This window comes from Castanea sativa, chromosome 2, assembly GCF_040712315.1.
Source record: "Castanea sativa cultivar Marrone di Chiusa Pesio chromosome 2, ASM4071231v1".
Taxonomy (NCBI): Eukaryota; Viridiplantae; Streptophyta; class Magnoliopsida; order Fagales; family Fagaceae; genus Castanea; species Castanea sativa.
In genome coordinates, this window is record NC_134014.1 from 54,099,836 (window position 1) to 54,121,604 (window position 21,769).

The following is a 21,769-nucleotide window of genomic DNA, read 5'->3' on the forward strand; positions in this document are numbered from 1 at the left end:
AGGAGGTTATGTTAGAGGAAAGTTTACGTTTTGGAGTGGGAGACTAATTAATCGTGTTTGTGTGGTTGACTTCTAGATTACGCGTTTATTAAATTTTTTTTTTTTTTTTTTTTTTTTTTTTGTGTATTGGAAGTTCTAATATGTAGTAAAAGGGAATCTTTTTTTTCTTTTTTATATGTGGTAATTGAGAAAGTGGAAAACGTGGTTAGCAATTATTGTGATAATTATATAAGTTTTCTGCTAATAAAAAAATAACTGTAGGAGTTTATCTTTTAAAAAGTTTGAATTTAGTTTACAATTTGTTGAAAGAGGGAAAAAATTGAATTTAGTAATTAAGTAAGTGGAAAACGTGGTTGGCAAATTAAAATAATTTTTTTAGGAGTAAAACAATAAAACATGATAAATTTAATCGGCTGTAAAAAGGGGAAAAAAATTTTAGTTGGTAATTGAAAAGTGCAAAACGTTGTTGACACTTGACATAATAAAATTAGTTTTTAAGAGTAAAACATGGGTCCGTTAGAGTAAAACATTTGATAATTCATATCTATTTTTCTATTTTAAAAATAAATAAATAAACAAATGTATAGTTGCTTTGAAAAAATGAGTTAGGGGAAGAGTATTCCTATTTTGTAGGTAATATTTTAGTACAAGTTAGACATGTATTTTTACCAAACTATCATTTAATTTTGTCTCTATTTAAACCTAGGGGGTAGGGGTATTTTGGAACAAAAAAAAATTTGATCCAAATAGGAGAAGCCCCTAAATAGTAGTATAGACTAACCTCTGAGCATGCGCCTGAACGCGTGCTTAAAGGATGTTCTATTTTTTTATGAAAAAGTTAATAATTTGTATTCATTATAATTTGGAATTACTACATTTTTCAATCACAAAAAACCTAGGGGTGTGATGACTATTATGCGTTTACATTTTTGTGATTGAAAAATGTAGTATTTCCAAATTATAATGAATGCAAATTATTAACTTTTTTTCAAAAAAAAAATAGAAGATCCTCTGAGGACGCGAGTGAGCGCGTTCTCAGAGGCTAGTTAAATTTAAATTGTAATTTTTTTTTTTAGAATCAATTTAAATTGTAATCAAATATGTATATATCTGTTTATTTTTTTTTTTTCGAAAAACTTGAGGATGATTAAAAAATATATTTGATTTGAAGATAAACGTGAGGATGATTTTTTTTTTTAAGGAGAAAAAAAACAACAACAAATGTAAAGTTACTTTGAAGAAGTGGATTAGTGGGAAAATGATCCTATTTTGTTGGAAATGTTTTAGGTGAGAGTTAGAGATATATTTTTACATTGTTATCCTCAACCTTTGCCCTTACTTAAACGTTGGCTTTAGGGGTATTTTGGAACAAAAAAAAATCCGGCCCAAACAAGGAAAACCCCTTAAATAGTAGTATAGATAATGATGGACTTTATCTTGCTTGTGTAAGTATTTTGTGTGAGAATCACATTCTCTCTTTAGTTTATGTTTGTTTCTACAAAAAGGGTTTGATATGAGATTTCTATAATTTATATAATAAAAAAAAGATGATGAAAATGGTCTTCTCTTAAATTTTCTTAGCTTAAATGTACCATACTTATTGTTAGGGATGTTTGAGGTAATTTTAATTTTGTCTCCTAAAATTTGAAAATATTGATCCTTCGTAACATTAGGTATTGTTTGGATTTGTTCCCTTATGTTAATACAACGTGCCTAACTGCCTATTAAGTACCAAATTAATCAAAATGACCTTAAACATAGAGGGTATAAAATCAAAACAAATCCTACATATAGGGGGTGTCATTTGGGTTCCAATATGACACTTAGTGGACAATTAGGTTTGGTGCATTGATGGAAGAGAGCAAATCTAAACTATATTTAACATTATGGGAGCAGTTCCAATTTTTGAAACTTCAAGGGGCAAAATCAAATTATCTCAAACTTTGACTATGTAATTTACAATTTGGACTTACAATAATTTATTTAATAAATTATTGCAATTTACATAATTAAGTTTTGAGTCTAATATTGCAAGTCCAACTTTATCAAAATTAAGGCTCAAATACCAAAATAAATCGAACTAGAAAGTTTAGATTAAATCCCAAAATCCAAAATACATCAAACTAATAAATTTAAAATCCAATTAGTTACTTGTTCTAATTTGAATCCACCGTTAACATCACATTTTTTACCCATAGGTAACAACTTGTCACCTTTATATATATATGTTTTACAATGGGAATTGACTTCTTATAGTACTACTAAATAAAGACTTGAAAAAGAAATCAATGTACCCACATGCAGGGTCTTATATAAGTTCACCATATAATGTCATGTGATATTGGCTTAAAGTCCTTTGTTATTTGTTAGTATTCTTTAGGCGAAAATTCAAAACTAGCCCTTTAACTTTCAACATTTGCCATTACAGTCCTCTAACTTTAAGTTTTATCATTTCAATCCTCTAAGTTTCAATTGTTGTCAATTCAGTATTCTGTTAGACATCAGTTAGTCATCTCCGTTAAGTGAGCCAAAAATACGTCGTTTTAGCTCCTTTTTTTAAAATAAATTTTGTAATTAAAACAAAAATAAAAAATGTGTTATTTAAAAAAAAAAACGATTAGGCAAACGACGTCATTCATCCTATCTGAAATCAAAATACATAAAATCAAAATACAATCAGTAGCCCTAAATTGAGAAATTTAGGGGAAGAAGGGAGAAGTCTGGGTTAACAGCAGTGAGAAGTGAGACTGAGATTGAGAGAAGTGAGACCAAGATTGAGAGAGAGAAACTGAGATTGAGATCGAGATAGATATTTCATTTTGCAGTGGGCTAGGGTCCACTTCGGCAGGCTAGGGTGTACTCCGTCAACTCCAACCTCGGCCAAGTATAGTTTTGGGAAAGTGATGATATAACTCTTTTGAACTTTTCTATTTTTTTTGTGGTATAAGTAGTAGCAGAACAAAGAATAATGTGCTAGATTTTATTGTGTGTTATATAAAGCTGGTGACTTTTTCTGTTGAAGATTATTTTTGTTTAGTTTTGTTTGTTTGTGTTGGACTTTGTTGACTGATAGGTGAGAAATGCTTTGGGATAATCTACTTTATATTATTTTTTTCTTTATTTTTGTGTAGATAATATATTTTATTTGTGTCTAGTTTCATTCATAGGTGAAAATGTGTCTTAGATGTTTTTATTTTTTATTTTTTATAATTTGTCCTTAGTAATACTTTTTAAATAAGTTATGTGTGATTTAGAGAAGATGATATTGTTTCTTATATGGATGATATGTTTGTTAAATTTCAATTCTATATTCCTCTTCAATCTCTGTCATCATTTGTTGATAAATCAGTAAATTGTTGATTTTTGTTATGCTTTGGAATCGTGATAGAATATTGGGAAGGATTAATTATTAATCTATGTAGAGTGAGAGCTAGTTAAGGGTTTGAGCAGATTATTCTACAATAAGATCTCAGCTATTGCTTGCTTTGGTGTCTATTTGTTCTTGGGAAATTCACTTGGTCACTTTAGGACTAGGACAGTGAAGGTCCCTAGTCCTACCACTGGGTAATGTGACAAATTAAGTTTCATATATCTATGATTAGTGTAGGTAGATGAATTTAAATAGAGGATGTTTCAAGATGGTATTTGACCTTATTATAGGTTTTGTGGTCTCTTTGCATTTCAATTACTTGTGATATACCTAGATGGGTTGTCTGAACCTCATTGATTGCTAGTTTTTGTAAAATTTTCTATGCCGCTGGGCTTTTTGCTTACAAATTTAGGGTGAGTTTGTTTAGCTTTTTGAAACTGGGCTTTTTGAAAAAATTGAGTTTTCAAAAAGTGTGGTATGAAATTGGGCTTTTTGAAAAAGCTGAATATTTGGTAAAAACTGTTAAAAAGTGTTTTTTGAAAAAGCTGAGTGTTTGGCTAGTACTTATAAAAATAAAGGTTTGAGTTGTAAATTACCAAAAAGGACAAGATATATATATATATATATAAAGAGAATTCTTTGTTTTAATTATTTCTCTTAATGCAAGTTATGGACACAACATTTTTACAAAAATTTCACAATAAAGTCTATATGACAAGTTGTTAATGGTAGATAAAAAAAATAATAATGTTACTAGTATGTCCAAATAAGAACCAATAACAGCTTACTGTGTAAAATTTATTATGAGAATTGTTACGTTCACAACATTTTTACAATATTTTCACAACAAAATTTATGTGGAAAGTTGTTACTAGTTCTAATTTGAACCCATCACTGAAATTATTTTTTTACTCACCAATATTAACTAATAACAATCTGTTACTTAAAATTTATTGTGAAAATATTGTGGTATTCACTTTCATCCAAACATTTCATTTCTTTTTCTTTTTTTCTTCTTCTTATTTTTCTCCCCCACACACGTGTCCAATATCTCTATCCTCCCCCCCCCCCCCCTTCTTTTATTTTCTTTTTCTCCCTTATTCAAGAACCTTCTTGGGAGCTCTTGTTCTTTTTTTTTTCCCTCCAGCTCTCGTCTCTTTTTTTTTTTTTTTACTTGATTCCAGAACATTTACTAGCTCTCTCTGCAATAAGAAAATTTTCCTTTTTCTCTTTCATTCAAGAACATTCCAGGGAGCTCTCATCTTCGTGCCGTCCTCATCTTTGTCCCCAACGCAATCCAAATGGGTCAGATGGCTTCTGTCTTCTGTCTTTTTTTTTTTTTTTTTATTGTTATGATTTGATTAATTTTAAAATTGTGTTTTTGAGTTTGTATTCTGATAATCTAATTATATGCTTGAGTTTAGAGATGTTTGGGAGAAAGATTGTTGTGATTGTAGCCGTTGTGTTTGTTCTATAGCAAAGCAGCACGGAGAAGACCTTTGTAACAGCACAGTGGGCAATTTGATAATTTGACATTGCCTTCAACGGTAATATTGATAAAACGCGCATTAGCTTTATCAAAAGGCTCCGAAGAGCTGCTTTCTACTAAAGTCCTCTTCCTTCACAATTTCAAAATGCAGCTTTTAGCTAAGCTGCTTTTAATATCTAACCAAATGCTCCTATAATTTTTTGGATTTCAAAAAGCGCTTTTTGCCTTCTAAAAGTGCAAACAAACGGGCACTTAGAAGGATAGTTTTTCACGTTCTAGTATTCATCAGGACGTGCTTCTTCTAACCAAGCCACAGGTTTGTGTTCTGTTCCAACTTGCTGCTGTTTTATTTCAGTTAAATAAATTAATGAGCAATAGTTGGAGATATTTGTATATAGGCAAGGGAATCACATGATGAATTGTGTGGTTAGTGCACTGTACCAATATCATTATACCATATTCATAAAAAAAATTGTTTCTTCCGCTCAATCCCCTTAACATGAGAGGCATTGAAACATGATTACAGTATGATGTGTTACTGTCCAATATTTCATTTCTTTATTATCCTTGTCCATTGCATTCCCAAGAACAAGTATTATTCTTGAGCAAGTTGAGGGTGGCTAGAAAATCTTAGAATATCAAGGAAAGCTGACAATGGAGAAGCAGTACCATCCTCCAAGTCAAACAACCCCGTGTCATAACCAGGAAACATCCTTACCACCGTTGCTGAACAAATTTTCAATGACAAAACAAGCACTAGGCTTATGGAAAATGGTTTGAACAGAGTGACCAAAAATATTTGAGAGGGGCAGTTTTTCTGCTTGTCTAGAACAGAAACATGTGGGACGTTCAAGTATTAGGTAATGGCTAATAGCAATACATTCACCCAATTCAGTAAAAGATTATGACTTTCTACAAAATAATAGTTCATAATCATGCTTTAGTCTTCCTTCTATTCAACATGGATGATAGAACTGAGTATGTAATCATACTAAACCACCAACAACTACTATAGGAAACCAATAACTACTATAGGGAACATATGAGGAAGGAATTTTACAATAAAACCAAACACACCACACCACACCACAAGATAGTTCATAGGGTTCCAATCTAGTGAAAACACAAGTGAAGAAAAATGCTCCAACAGTAAGATTCATTAAAACTCATTCAACATGAATGGTTTTAACAATTTCCAAATAATGGGTTGGAGGAATTTCCTTACAAAGTGGTTTGGTTGTAAACTTTGTCCTCATTCAAATCTGCATTGGTGATGCTGTTATTCTCTAATTTGAAAACATGAATTCGATTTTGCTGAGTGAAGTAAATGCAATTCCCCTCGTATCCGAAAAATTCTCTAGTCAAAACAGAAAGTGAACAATCACTACGCAGAATAAAAGCTCGATCACCCAAGCTGTCCTCCAAAACCCATTCACCACCCCATTCATTCTTCTTATACACTTTGAAACCAACCACACAGGCATAATGACGGCCTCTCCATTCCCTATCAAGGTATCTATCAACAATATAGATTGTTCCATCCGACTCCAACAAATGCTTCTGTGTCTTCAGAGAATCTGACCCACAAGGATTCCAGAATTTAACCAAATCCAATGTCGAATCATTGATTTTGATCCACCAGCATATTCCGAATCGATCAACCACATAGACTTGGCCCTCATACACAATAACGTCATCGAATTCCAAATCCATTTCACCTAAACAGGTCAAACTCTCATCCCCACATTTTGCGTGGCCTAATTTACCGTCACCATAGACAACAAAAACATGACAGTCGTTGAACATCACAACTTTATTAACACGCCCAATTGGAATGAGGCTTTGAAGTATAAGGGTATGAGCTCTGGTTAATTCGACGGTATCATAGTCCAGTAAAACAAAGTTGCTGGGCAAAATATTGGGGGAATCGGATTCGGATTCGTACCTTTCTCGATGTGGGTCTAAAAGATGCATTTCGCATTTGCAATCTTCAATCTTGATCAACCATCCCTTATCCGAAGAAGCTGAGGGAGTTAGACGATAGAGAATGGTTTCGTGGAGTAGGCATATGGTTTGCTGGTAAAGATGGTCAGCTTCACCATGAAATAGAGCTAGCCTTCGCCTTCGCCTCCTCAGTGGCGGAGGAGAAGGGTTGGGAAAATTGAGAGGGAAGCGAGGAATGAAGTCGGAGGAAGAAATAGCCGAGCGCCATGATTTACAGACACCGCGGAATCGGAGAATTTCGATGCGGGTGTCGAGGCCTTTGCCGATCGGTAGTAACAGTTCCGAGGGAAGTTCCGAGCATTCCACACTCTCACTCATGTCTTGCGTTTCTTGGTTGACTTGACTTGCAGAAGGACTACTACTTTAGCGGCTAATTGGTGTTTAGTGGAGAGTAAACTGAGAAAATAGATATAGGGGATTTATGAATTAGGGTTTGCTAAAGGGATTTCCAATTAGGGAAAGTTAGGCCGCGTTTGGTTTACCACTTACTCATGTCTCAGTTTTCATATCTCAATTCTCATCACTTAAACTCTATTTCCATATCTCATTTCTTTATCTCTACTTTTTCCGTAACTCCAACAAATTTTTGTTTGGGTCTAGTAAAACTCAATTTTTTGATAAAGTGGTGGAGCCCACACACTGTGGTTGGTCAGAAGTTAGAACGGTAACAAGAAGCACAATACTCACCTTTGCCCAGTAGAATCACAAACGAAATCAAGAGAAAGCAAACGAAATCAAACAAGAATCACAATATCAACAACGAAATCTAAAGAGAGCGCACAAATGTGACAAACACAAATGAAATCAAGGCATAGCTCACCACCGTTAAATGCATAAACCCATGATTACCACAACGCACAAAAACCCATCAACCACCAAGGAGTACGCCACGATAAACAACCCACAAGCACACCGATTTCAATACACAAACCCAACGCCACCATAAACAACCCATATACCCACCGATCTCAACCCATAAACCCACCGAGAAAAGGATCCGTAAAGAAGAAAGAATAAGAAAAAATATTCTGTGATGAGAAAGGCGAAAAGGAAGGGGGAAAAAAAGAAGAAGAATAAAGAAAGAACTCAGTTGCTTGCAACAAAGAACAGAGAAAGAAGAGAGACAAAAAGAAAGAAATGTGGAAAAAAAAAAAAGGAAAAAAAAAAAAAGAAAGAGAAGAGGAGAGTGACCGGTGAGAGATAGAAGTAAAGTCTGACTTGACAAAAACTAGTGGGTCCCAGAACTTTATTTATTTACAAGCTTGTCATTGAACTCAGTTTTCAATCACTTGAAAACATCTCAAATGTGTTTTCAGTTTTCATAATTACAACTCAGATTTGTAGGGGCCGTTTGGTAATGTTGTTATAGTGATATTGTTTATAGTTTTTGGAAATACATGTGGGTAAAAAAGTGTGTGAAAATACGTGTAATGTTGTTTAAATAATGAAAATTGTTGCTCAAAATACCCTACCAAACAACCTCTAAGAGTTTTGAGTGATGAAAACATCACTTAAAAATTTTCCCAAACAAAGTTTCTTCTATGGGTTTCACATATTTTGAGTTATGGGTGATAAAAATTGAGTTATATAACTCAGTTTTCACCAAATCCAAACAACCCTTTAGTAGTTATTACATACTCCAGGAGCGTTGCTCCTTCTCTCCCATGATGGATGGGGCATCACACTTGTGCAAATGTAAAGTCAAAAAAACTTTTCTTGCAAATATTGGAATTTTCTTAATGATTTTCCTAAGCTAAGTTGAGAAATACCCCCATAAATAATATAATGATGGACTTTATCTTGCTAGTGTAAGTAATTTGTGTTAGAAACACATTCTCACTTTAGTTTATGTTTGTTTCTTAAAAAAGGATTTGATATGAGATTTCTATAATTTATATAATAAAAATTTGATGATGAAAATGGTCTTCTCTTAAATTTTCTTAGCTTAAATGTACCATACTTATTGTTAGGGATGTTTGAGGTAATTTTAATTTTGTCTCCTAAAATTTGAAAATATTGATCCTTCGTAACATTAGGTATTGTATGGATTTGTTCCTTTCTATTAATACAACGTGCCTAACGACCTATTAAGTACCAAATTAATCAAAATGACCTTAAACATAGAGCGTATAAAATCAAAACAAATCCTACATATAGGGGGTGTCATTCGGGTTCCAATATGACACTAGTGGACACTTAGGTATGGTGCATTGATGAAAGAGAGAAAATCTAAACTATATTTAAAGTTATGTGAGCATTTCCAATTTTTGAAACTTCAAGGAGCAAAATCAAATTATCTCAAACTTTAACTATGTAATTTACAATTTGGACTTACAATAATTATTTAATATATTATTGCAATTTACATAATTGAGTTTTGAGTCTAATATTGCAAGTCCAACTTTATCAAAATTAAGGCTCAAATACCAAAATAAATTGAACTAGAAAGTTTAGATTAAATCTCAAAATCCAAAATACATCAAACTAATAAATTTAAAATCCAACTAGTTACTTGTTTTAATTTGAATGCACCATTAACATCACATTTTTTACCCATAGGTAACAACTTGTCACCTTTAAAAAAAATATATATTACTTTTACAATGGGAATTGACTTCTTATTCTACTATTAAATAAAGACTTGAAAAAGAAATCAATGTACCCACATGCAGGCTATTATATAAGTTCACCATATAATGTGATGTGAATCATGTGATATTGGCTTAAAGTCCTTTGTTATTTGTTAATATTCTTTAGGTAAAAATTCAAAACTAGCCCTTTAACTTTCAACATTTGTCATTGCAGTCCTCTAACTTTAAGTTTTATCATTTCAATCCTCTAAGTTTCAATTGTTGTCAATTCAATATTCCGTTGGACATCAGTTAGTCATCTCCGTTAAGTGAGCCAAAAAGAGGCCGTTTTGGCTCCTTTTTTTAAAATAAATTCGTAATTAAAACAAAAATAAAAAATGTGTTATTAACAAAAAAGAAAACGATTAGGAGAACGATGTCATTCCCCCTACCTGAAATCAAAATACATAAAATCGAAATATGATCAGTAGCCCTAAATTGAGAAATTTAGGGGAATAAGGGAGAAGTCTGGGTCAGCAGCAGTGAGAAATGAGACTGAGATTAAGAGAAGTGAGACCAAGATTGAGAGAGAGACTGAGATTGAGACCATATTAGAGATATTTCATTTCGCGGTGGGCTAGGGTCCAGTTCGGCAAGCTAGGGTGTACTCCGTCAGCTCCAACTTCGGCCAAGTATAGTTTTGGGTAAGTGATGATATAACTTTTTTGAACTTTTGTGTTTTTTTGGGGTATAAGTAGTAGCAGAACAAAGAATTATGTGCTAGATTTTATTGTGTGTTATATAAAGCTGGTGACTTTTTCTGTTGAATATTATTTTTGTTTAATTTTGTTTGTTTATGTTGGACTTGTTGTTGACTGATAGGTGAGAAATGCTTTGGGATAATATATTATTGCAATTTACATAATTGAGTTTTGAGTCTAATATTGCAAGTCCAACTTTATCAAAATTAAGGCTCAAATACCTAAATAAATCGAACTAGAAAGTTTAGATTAAATCTCAAAATCCAAAATACATCAAACTAATAAATTTAAAATCCAACTAGTTACTTGTTCTAATTTGAATCCACCATTAACATCACATTTTTTACCCATAGGTAACAACTTGTCACCTTTTAAAACCAAAATAAATCAAACTAGAAAGTTTAGATTAAATCTCAAAATCCAAAATACATCAAACTAATAAATTTAAAATCCAACTAGTTACTTGTTCTAATTTGAATCCACCATTAACATCACATTTTTTATCCATAGGTAACAACTTGTCACCTTTTTAAAAAAAAAAAAATATATATATATATATATATATATCTTTTACAATGGGAATTGACTTCTTATTCTACTATTAAATAAAGACTTGAAAAAGAAATCAATGTACCCACATGCAGGCTATTATATAAGTTCACCATATAATGTCATATGAATCATGCGATATTGGCTCAAAGTCCTTTGTCATTTGTATATATTCTTTATGCAAAAATTCAAAACTAGCCTTCTAACTTTCAACGTTTGTCATTTCAGCCCTCTAATTTTAAGTTTTATTATTTCAATTCTCTAAGTTTCAATTGTTGTCAATTCAGTATTCCGTTAGACATCAGTTAGTCATCTCTGTTAAGTGAGCCAAAAAGACGTTGTGGGGGTAGAAGAGTCAGAGTATGTTTGTGGGCCTTGGGCTTGGTCAGAGGATACTATCTCGTCCGAGGAGGTCTTAGTGATAATAACTATGCTGGATGTAAAAACCCACAAGCAAATTATTACGAGAGAAGTTGGTGGAAATGGTCCGAGGAGGGAGATCTCCTCGGCTCTATGAAGTAAAGGTTGTACCATACACCCTGATGTATGTAAGGGAATTCTAGAGGGTCTGATGAGGGAGGATATGTTCCACATGGGTACAGGAAGAAGGAGTGAATAAGAAATATCTTAAAGAAAGCTACTACCACCGTATTAAAAGTGAATAAGAAATATCTTAGAGAAAGCTGCTTCCACCGCATTAAAGACTCTGCACCTACCTCTCTGGCCGCATTAATGGGGAAATGACCTCTGAACAGTAGTGGGCAGTATTACAGCTATTGTTTGATGGCTTCAAGAAGACGGAGATGAGACAAATATCTAGATTGGTGATCTGGTCTATACGTAGAAGATGGTGGGAAGAAGGAAGATAATATAAAAGGAAAAGGGTGGCATTTAAGAGGGGGAATCGAGAAAAGAAAGAAAAAAAAACACTGTACACACCACCTTCAAATACAATCTATTGTGGAAAGAATAAAGAGGAATATAATTTATCCTCGGCTAACGTCCGATGAGAGTTTTTGTCATAAAATCATTTCATTATGCATGTATTGGCGATCTAGCCCACCATACTTGTTATTCAATATCCATAAAACCTAGGTTTCAACCTCACGCTCTACAAATTTCATTGTATAAGGCTATTTGGGCTTGCACCCTACACACGGTTGGGTCCGGGTGCAAATTGTGTCCTTACTGACGCCGTTTTGGCTCCTTTTTTTTTTAATAAATTTCATAATTAAAACCAAAAAAAAAAGTGTTACTAAAAAAGAGAAAACGATTAAACTAACATACAAAATTCCATTAGCCTCTGACTGCTACAAGGGGGCTGGAGGAACCTACTTAGATCGATATCTCAAAATTTATGTAGAGAAACAGATCAAACAACTAGCCGCAAGAATTAGGCTGACCAAAGTGTTAGTAAAACTGACCCCAAAGCATGTGCCCACAGCATGAGCACGGAACATTCACTCTTACTTACCTGCTCCAAACAATTGCGTAATTGTTTGTGCCTGTCATATCAAATATGGAAAACATATTAACAAGGATTCCACTCTATATATATAAGACTAGCAATGATTTCCAAATAAAAACCTTCCACCTTCCTGTAATCACTCACCAATTACATAAACTTAGGCAGTGCTTATATGGCCAAGTCAGCCGCACACAGTTAGTCATTTGGCTTGGAGTACAAATTGTTAAATTTGAAATTTTTAGGTCAGCTGTAATATACCTCAAACTGAAGTAACCGCATGATCAAGAGAAATAGAGAAATATTAAAGTTGGTTTTGCTTGTAAATGGCCAAAGGTTGGTGCTGACACATTAGGTGGTTGTGTTGAAACCAAGGAATAAAAAGAAGATGATGAATTATATTTGAAAATGGAAAGCCTTAGTTGAGTCAATAATCTGGACAATTTTTCTTGCACACAGCAAAGGCCGCTTTTTATCTGTAGCTGTAAGTAGATTGGTACTTCATGGCAGCAATGCAATGAAATTATTCTAGTCCCCTTACCATTTCGTAAATATTTGAAGTCTTTGGGAAGTGGCGATTAATAGTGCTACAAAAGGAAATCCTATTTAGATGAAATGAGTATAATCATGACAAAGATTTGTCCTCTCTTTTTTTTGATAAGTCAAAGATTTGTCCTCTCTGATGTCTGGATCTTGTGTTGCCACAGAAATGGGCTCTCCTCTTTTGCCAAAAATTTAGGTTTATCTGTATGTATGGTTGCATATATTAGCCTAATTTTTTCTAATAAAAGCCTTAATATTATAAACTTCTATATCACCTCAGAATGATATGACTGTCATTAATGATGACCTGGAGAGAAGTTGATAATGTTCAGTTACACTTATCACTGTACAGAACTTAATGTTTTGCAAAATAAATTTAGCCAGCAGTTATATCTCTGATTCAAAATTTTTTCCAATTGAAAATAAAATCCCCTTGTGTTTACAGACCACCTCTTCTTGTTAGTGATCTAGTGTTTATGCCTCTTCTCCTGTTGAAAACAACCTTCCTTATGATTAAACTTCTCTAACACTGAATGTTTTAGCAGATTTCCAAGACAATCACAAATCAGGGTCAAGTTTGACATTTGAATTGCAACCACCTTTTAGATTCCTATTCACATTTTTATAAACTCTCTCCCACATCCTGGCTTCCCATCTCTCTCTCTCTCTCTCTCTCTCTCTCTCTCTCTCTCTCTCTCTCCCGTTTACTTGCTTTTGACTTTGAACTTCTTTTATTGAAGGCTCCCATTTCATCCTCTTACTCCAATTTCAAAACTCATTATTATATTTCCAAGTTCCTACTTCCCCCACTTAACTTCATTTTAGATTGTCAAATCTTTTATGGTAGAGAATGTAACGGTTGACCCCTCTTGGTTATCCTAATCTTATTTGTTTCCTCAGTCTAAATAATAAATAGTAATACCACTTTCATGACATAACTTCTTTTCTTCTTCTCAATCCCATGCTAGTAGTGGTAATTTTGATTTTCCTAATGCTTATTTTTCGACTTCTCATATATGATATATGCTCTCTGTTTTGCCAAAGTTATTCATTGAAGTGAAATTTTCTAGTAATCTTCTGTTAGATCCTGACTGATATTGGTTGGTGTAGAACAGTGAGGGTCAGTACCATTAGGTAATATGACAAATTAAGTTTCATATGTATATGTCATATGTATATTGATGGAAATCATGGTCAATGCAGGTTGAATTTATATAGAATTATTTCAAGAGGGTATCTGACCTTATTATAAGTTTTGTGGTCTCTTAGCACTTTGTTGTGAAAGCTTTGAAGCTCAGTAACTGCTAGCTTTTTTTGTGAAATTGTGTACGCAGTTGAACTTTTACTTACAAATTTAGAACAATGGTTTTTCATGATATTTAGTCTTCATCATGTGACATACCTTTTTCACGTTTTGTCGATAACTTTTTCCTTCCAGCCGAGTTAGAACTTTCAGCCCTTGAATCCTTGCATTAGCATGACAGTAAATGGTTCACTTTGTCAGAGTTGAATTATGAGCACTCATGGTTGACATGTGCTTGCAAGCACGACTAGTAAATGCAAAGTCTTGGTCATGGAATCCATGACTATATATTTGATTTGATTTAAAATTTGGACAAAATCTACATTCTCATACTTTTTGAATGTTGATTAAGTCTCTAAATCGGCAGGACATGAGGCTCTTCTGCTATATTTGGATAGTTAGGACCCGTTTGGTAATGTTGTTCTAACAACATTGTTTGTATTTTTTTGAAATACGTGTAAGTGAAAAAGTATGTGAAAATATGCATAATGTTGTTTAAAAACTGAAAATTGTTATTTAAATGCATGTACCAAACACTTCCTAAGTGTCTGTACTTTGAAATTAGTTAGTTCTTGAGTTAAAAAGAGGAGGTGGTTGGTTTAAAATTTTTTGCAAAGCAGTCCCGAACTGCTGTCATTCTGATTTCTTAAACTGGTTATGTGTGTATACTTATTAACATGTATGATTTCCTAAACCAATGACCAAGCCCAATCTATGTTGTTTCAGCCACGCCTTCAATAGCATCCCTTTCTTGATGTCCAAAATTATGTGCCCTATTTGTGGCCATTGTTTTGGAATCTAACACCATATTGAGAACCAGAATGATGTTTTCAATTACCACTATGAGGGTTTTTTTTTTTTTTTTTTTTATTTAATGGGAATAACTATGAGGTAATTTAAGAATTAATTTTTTTCACTAAACTTTCCATTAATTGCGTGTGAAATATCATATAAACATGTGAATTTGTAAGTTGAGACAAATGCACAACTTGCGTCAACTACTACCTTGTACTAATGAGTTTTGGCTCAAATTGCACTTCATCCTATAAGAATAAGTGGAGGGTGAGTTTCTTGAGATGTTATTAAGATGAGTTTTCATCAATCTAACTATCCAAGCAAAACAGAGTAAATATAAATTGTATCTAAAAGTTGAAATTTAGTATTTATTGTTTCTACACTCTTATTAAGCCACATTTGCATAACATTTCCATTCATGTTAGTCAATTTGGTCCATTCCAGTCCATACAATCTATTTCAGTTCAATTTGGTCTATTTTAGTTCAATTCTGTCCATTTGGTTGATTTAGGTCCATTTCGGTTCACTTTGGTTTATTTTGGTCCACTTTGGTCCATTTCAATTTGCTTCATTGATGCTATGGGAGAGAAGGTCTAAAAATGAGCTGTTTCATTGACATTTATATCACATTTCTAGCGTAATGTTGGTAGCTTCTTAATAAAATTACATTTTTCTTATATTATTAAGTCTTGAATTTTTTTTTTTCTAATATAAGTTATGAATTTACTTATATTTGCTTCCTCTTTTGGTCATTTAAGATATATAGATGATAAACTGTTTGTAAAGAGTTTTAGAAACAAATTTCAACCACAAATAACATTATTTAAAAAATATCTCACCTTATATAATAATTAAATATAAAATAGATTATGTTTACTTGGAAAAAAAAAAAACAAAAAACAAACTTACAAAATTTAAAAAACTTTCAAATAAAAAAAATATAAGTTGCTTAATTTAGAAATATAATAATGACTAAAATGCAAAATTCACCTTTTATGTTTTACTAAATTTCATTTTAGTACTTTAACTTTACTTTACTTCATTTCACTCCTATAACTTTCAAGTTTATTCAATTAATACTTTTCCATCCAATTTTGTTATATGTTATGGTTATTTTCAAATTTTTCTTCAAATTTTTTTTAATTATAAAAAATCAATAAATGATTGAAAAGAATTTTCTAGATTTTTTTTTTCCAAAAAATTTTAACAAAAGTTTACAGAAATGCCTTGATTAAATAAATATGAAACTTAGACAATTGAAATGAATAAAAGCAAAGTTAGAGAACTGAAATAAATTCTAAAAAAACTTAGAGAATTGGTTTTCCATTTTAGCCTATAATATTATAACATATTATCAATTATATTTATTAGAAAAAACTGCCAACTTCTCATTCACAAAACATTGTTTATAATATATCTTGATCAAATGCATCAACCATGTCACAAAAATGATTTGACGAAGTTATTTTTATTAAAAACTTGTTGAGATATTAGAGAAAACTAATCTTTTTTTTTTCTTCGTTCTATTATTTTGATTTCTGAGAAAATTTACAAAAACAAGGTAATTGATAACTGAGAAAATCTACGAAAACAAGGTGAGGATTTTCTGTGTGATTCTTTTTGGTAGAGAATTGCATTGCATTGAGCTGAGTTAATTTCTTTTAACGAATATTTTACACTCAACGTGTCATTTGAGGACTGGAGTCCAGTTGATACTAAGCTTTGTTTGTTTCAACAATGATATTTTTTAGAAAATGAGTCATTTTTCAAAAAACATTTTCTATAAAACTATCTCATTTCCAATGTTTGGTAGCAACTTTAAAAGAGTTGAAAAATAAATTCCTAACTTCCTTTATTTAGTTTGCTGTGAGATAGAGTTGTTTTCCAAAAAAATTTAATGGAAAATAATCTCTAAAAATAAGCTATACTTTTTATGTTGACCAAGGATAATTTTCCTTTGATTCATCTTTTTTTATGTTACTAGACACTAGAAAATAAGAAAAACTATCTTTACACAAGGTTTTCCATTAAAAAAACGGAGTGTAATTGAAAGATTTTACACTCAAGTTTTGTATAAATTAAAACTATGAAAGAGATTCAAGAAGAATACAACTAGTTTCTTAAATGGTTCATAAACACAGAAAATAAAGTTGATAACAATCCCCACATGGATGAAACAGCAAAGAACTACCAACTTTAAACTATTAGTAGATAAAAGCCAAAATACTAACAGCACCATAATTCCTAAGAGATTAACAACAAAAGGAGCTAAAAGATTGATAGTAAATAACTATTAGTAGATAAAAGCCAAAATACTAACAGCACCATAATTCCTAAGAGATTAACAACAAAAGAAGCTAAAAGATTGACAGTAAATACTACAACTGTGTAGAACAAACTTCAACGTGATGTTTTAGTCTTCATCATCAGTCCATAGCTGCAAAAGATAACAAATCCTCTGTAACAATCAAGGTAGGAAAATATATTATTTACTATGATGTTTTAGTACATGCAAGGCTTTTGCAAAACCAAAAAAGATAAAAAGACAATTTGCTTGATTTTTCTCTTGATTCAATACACCGTTACAGTGTTGTCCGAGTCAAGCAGTAAGTAAAAGGCATCCAAAATAAGCACACACATATAGGTTTCATACTATACTAAACAGGGATGTAATAAACAATATAGGACATCAATCTACAAGCATGCTGATCACACTATGCAGGAATCAAAAGAGGTTTTTTAGTTTCTGTTATAATTAATTGACATTGGAACAAACATTTTAAACTAGTAGAAGCTGGAAATGGCTACACTATGTTGGAATCAAAAGAGCTTTTTTTGTTTGTTTCTGTATAGTTAATTGACATCGGAACAAACACTTTGAAGTGATAGAAACTGAATATGGATATAGAGGATGGAGCACCTTTGACCATTTAAATATCTGCAAGAATTGAAAAACAATCCCTTCGAACAAATCTTGAAACTGTAAATAATTTCCCTTTGGTAAAAACACAAATAATTTCCCTCCAGCCAACTTTTTTCCATTACAACCTAAACCAAGGCTTGGAAACATCACTACCGATTTTTAGCAGGGGTAAAAGGCGTAAAGAAATCAAGGGTCAATGAGCTCTAACTCAAATAGCACCTCCTACCCTAGTAAGAGCAAGGCAGATAATGAGGTAATAGGTTTAATACCCACCAAGTGGGTGTGACTTACCTATAAAATATTAACGGCTAACATGAAAAAAGTTGAACTAAAGTCAGAAATAGCCAACACATGTTATTGAAGATTATTTACATGGTAACAGCTGATAACACCCTGCTTGCACATTCGCACAACATTTCGCATGCACGCACACATAAAAGGATGAGTAACTAAAAAATACTCTCACAGTACAGCAACATGGTACTCCATATCAATAAGAGTACACAACTTAACTTTCGCCCATGACTTTTTTAAGCTTATATTAGTTATTTTTGTATTAATAGGTTTATGCTATTGGTGTGGAGTACCACGGTAGTAGATGCTTTGAAAGTAACTAATAATTCCAACCCCCCCCCCCCCCTCCCCGGCACCAGTGCCCCACCCCCCAAAAAAAAAAAGGAAAAATTATCAAGGAGTACCTTAAATAGTCTAGTGCAACATAATTTAAACAAATGCGTATCCATTTTCAAGCGATTTATGGTTAGCATGAAAATGTAAAATCGGCTACAATGTCAAGAAGCACTTGTCATAATGAACAACACTAAAAAATAACTGGCATTTACTTGATTATATATGTAAGTTAGCACTTAATGAGAACCACAAAAACATGCTATGTATTTAATAAAAGAATCAACTGATAAGGATATCCATAGAACACATAGATAAATTTAGCACGTGTTATCCATAGAACACACTGATAAATGTAACACACATATTTCAGTCAATTATCAAGAGCTTTGTACTTTAGTGGCAATACCACTTGTTGACTGCAATTAATAATAAAGAAGTGCATCTAATCATTTTAAAGCTATCAATAGCGGAAGGAAAATAAAGGGAAAAACAAACGTACCGAGTACATAACTCTTTCTTTTTTGCAAGTTGGTCGGACTCATGGACTATTACCTGTGATCTGTAACTTTTGATTGAAGGTACTTGTCACCGCGGTTATGCCTGATGAGCAAGAATTAGCTTTGAGCCAAGTTGGGGGTGGCCAGAAAACCTTAGAATAGCCAGGAAAAGCTGACAATGGAGAAGCAGTACCATCCTCCAAATCAAACAACCCAGTGTCATAACCAGGATAATCATCCCTACCACCTCTGCTGAACGAATCTTCAGTGAAATACACACAATTTGCCTTGCATCCAACGTAATCCTTAACTGAAACACAGAAAGAACAATCATCACCCACAAATAACGCTAAGTCCCCCAAGCTCTCCACCTTAACCCACTCACACTCTTCCTCATTCAACTTATACACCATCAAATAAAGTGGAAATTCACTACTTTCACTATCAGAATCCACACCCTCATCCCTAAACATTTCCCTTTCCACATCATAATACTTGTCCACCAAAAACAACTCATCTGGGGACTTCACCAAATACTTGAACTGACCACCATGTCCAAACCCAAAACGAGGCAAAGGATGCGCAACCTTTTTGATCTTCATAGAAGAATCCACTGAAATAGCCAACCCAGTATTTTCCACAGCGTAGAACTTTCCCTTATAATAAACAGCATCATCATAAATAGCTCTCTCTCTCCCATCACCTATGTTAGTCCACTTCTTATCACCCATTTTCCACACACCAAGTTTTGCACCAGTGTGAACAGCCATGACCGCAAAGTCCTGATCTTTCTTCGAGTCCACCACTACAACTTTCTTAATCCTGATGGATTTCATTTCGTTCAACTCAATCTCATCTGGGCTTTTCCCAACAGCAACAAACTCAAGCCCACAAACTTTACTCACCTCGGAGACCTTATAGTCGAGCAAGTTCAAAACTTTAGGCAACTTTTGGGTCAGACCCTCGAAACCAAACCTTGAAAGAGGCTCCTTGAGAAGGACTTTAGTGTTGGGTTCATTTGAAGCAGTTAAAAACTCGATCTTGATCAACCAAGTCTTGGTGGTGGAGTAATAAGAGTTTGAGATTTTGGTGATGGGTTCGATGGAGAAGACTGTGGATTCTTTGAGAGTGAAGTGACCACGGCGCTTGGGGTTGAGACGAGGGTTTGGGCCAATTGGGAAGGGAAGTTTGATGAGAGGAGGCAATGAGGTTTTCGGTGGCAGAGGAATGGAAGAGCGCCATGTGGTGCAAACGGCGCGGAAATGGAGAACATCGGTTCGAGTGTCGATGCACTTTGCTATCTTTTCGAGTAGGTCTCGATTGAGACCTGACCATTGGGGCGAGTTTGCTGTTGGTGGCGGTGATGGCGGTTCCATTTCGATTTTCTCTCACTCTCGAGTATTTTTTTTTGTGTTAAAGTTTGAGTCTCTGTGATTTTGAACCCTTGAAAGATATTTAAGGAAAGCAGAGAATATATAGGCGGGGCTCTTGCCTTATGTTGTGGCGTGGAATTGGTATGCGTGCGTGCGTGGGTGTGGAGAGGGACGTCGGTGAGAGTCTGATTAATATGAAGGAAAATGCTAAAGGTAACAACTATTATTCTATTATTATACAAACTTTTTTTTTTTTTTTTAAATTGTTGATTACTATTTAACTTTCACATACTTTCCTATATTTTAAGAGCATCCATATCAGTTGGTAGATAGTCATGTATAATATAAAAATATCTCAATTTTACACATTTTTAGCAAAAAATCTCCTATATCAGTGGAGCTAAAACTGTGTAAAATCTTACAAAACCATCCACAAGCTACAGTAACCGTGTAAATACACACGGCTACTGTAGCTCATTTATACAATATTTTATTATTTTCACGTTCGCTCCTTTTTTTCCCTCTCTGATTCGTGCCCAACAAACTCAATTCTTTTATATTTTTCTCAACACAGAATATACACAGAGATACACTTTGCTCAAAAAAAAAAAAACACAAACATACACAAACACAGATCAGTGCTTAACTGGTCGAAGCTCGTGGGTCTTGCCCTGGATCGGAGCTCGCAGACGCTAGATTGGAGCTCGCGAATCGTGATCGAAGCTCGCGGATCACGGATCGTGATCGGAGCTCACGGATCGCCAATCAGAGCTCGCGAATTGTGATCGGAGCTCGCGAATCGTGAATCGGAGCTCGCGGATCGAGCAGATCGTGGATTGGAGAGGGAGAGGTGATCTGAGCTCATAATTGGAGAGGGAGAGTGATCTGAGCTCGTGATCTGAGAGGGAGAGCTGATCTGAGCTCGTGATTAGAGAGGGAGTTGATCGAGAGGGAGAGTTGATCGAAAGGCAGAGGGAGAGGGAGAGGGAGAATTGGTCGAGAGGCAAAGGCAGAGGGAGAGGGAGAGTTGGAGAGAGAGAGAGAGAGAGAGCAAAAATCAAGAATGAGTAGGGAGAGAGAGCGCACTAATTATATCAGGGTAGTTGGGAAAATAATAAAAAAATTAAAGAAAATTGATTATTTAATTAAAAATAGTTATAGGATAGATGAACTGATGTGGGTGTTTTGTAAAATTAGATGTGTAAAATAGAAAAAGTGGGTTTTTAGTGTAAAAGTGGATGTGTAAAATGAAAGAATTGATGTAAATGCTCTTAGTCGCTAACCCGATCCACAGGACCATTAAATTTAAAATCACCTCTTCAAAAAAAAATTTTTTTAAATCACATATATTTAAAAAAAAAATAGAGTCTTGTATATATATATAAAAAAAACTATTAATTAAAAGTTAATAAAAAAATTATTTTATAATTTAAAATAGTTTCTCATAGGAATTGTATAGGTATCAACCAAATATGATGCATATTTTAAATTTAAAAA

The 21,769-nt window shown here is 33.4% G+C and overlaps 2 protein-coding genes across 3 annotated transcripts; both read right to left on the reverse strand.

Moving 5' to 3' along the window:
* Positions 1-5,749: 5,749 nt before the first annotated feature.
* LOC142623981 (F-box protein At4g35733-like) lies at positions 5,750-7,279 on the reverse strand. Its single transcript, XM_075797469.1, has one exon. It carries the CDS (start codon positions 7,179-7,181, stop codon positions 6,081-6,083), a length of 1,101 nt encoding a protein of 366 aa, XP_075653584.1. The 5' UTR covers positions 7,182-7,279; the 3' UTR covers positions 5,750-6,080.
* A 9,674-nt stretch (positions 7,280-16,953) lies between these two features.
* On the reverse strand, positions 16,954-20,321 carry LOC142624182 (F-box protein SKIP23-like). Of its 2 annotated transcripts, none has more exons than XM_075797713.1 (2): positions 18,902-20,321; positions 16,954-17,286 (listed from the first exon to the last, which is right to left on the reverse strand). In XM_075797713.1, exon 1 carries the CDS (start codon positions 20,273-20,275, stop codon positions 18,941-18,943), a length of 1,335 nt encoding a protein of 444 aa, XP_075653828.1. In that variant the 5' UTR covers positions 20,276-20,321; the 3' UTR covers positions 16,954-17,286; positions 18,902-18,940. The 2 variants fall into 2 exon arrangements, with proteins under 2 accessions (XP_075653828.1, XP_075653829.1); XM_075797714.1 differs by having other exon boundaries at positions 18,955-20,315.
* Positions 20,322-21,769: the final 1,448 nt, after the last annotated feature.

Coding starts and splice junctions, on each gene's coding strand:
- LOC142623981 (XM_075797469.1), bottom strand. CDS start 7,181: ATGAGTGAGAGTGTGGAATGCTCGGAACTTCCCTCGGAACTGTTACTA.
- LOC142624182 (XM_075797713.1), bottom strand. CDS start 20,275: ATGGAACCGCCATCACCGCCACCAACAGCAAACTCGCCCCAATGGTCA.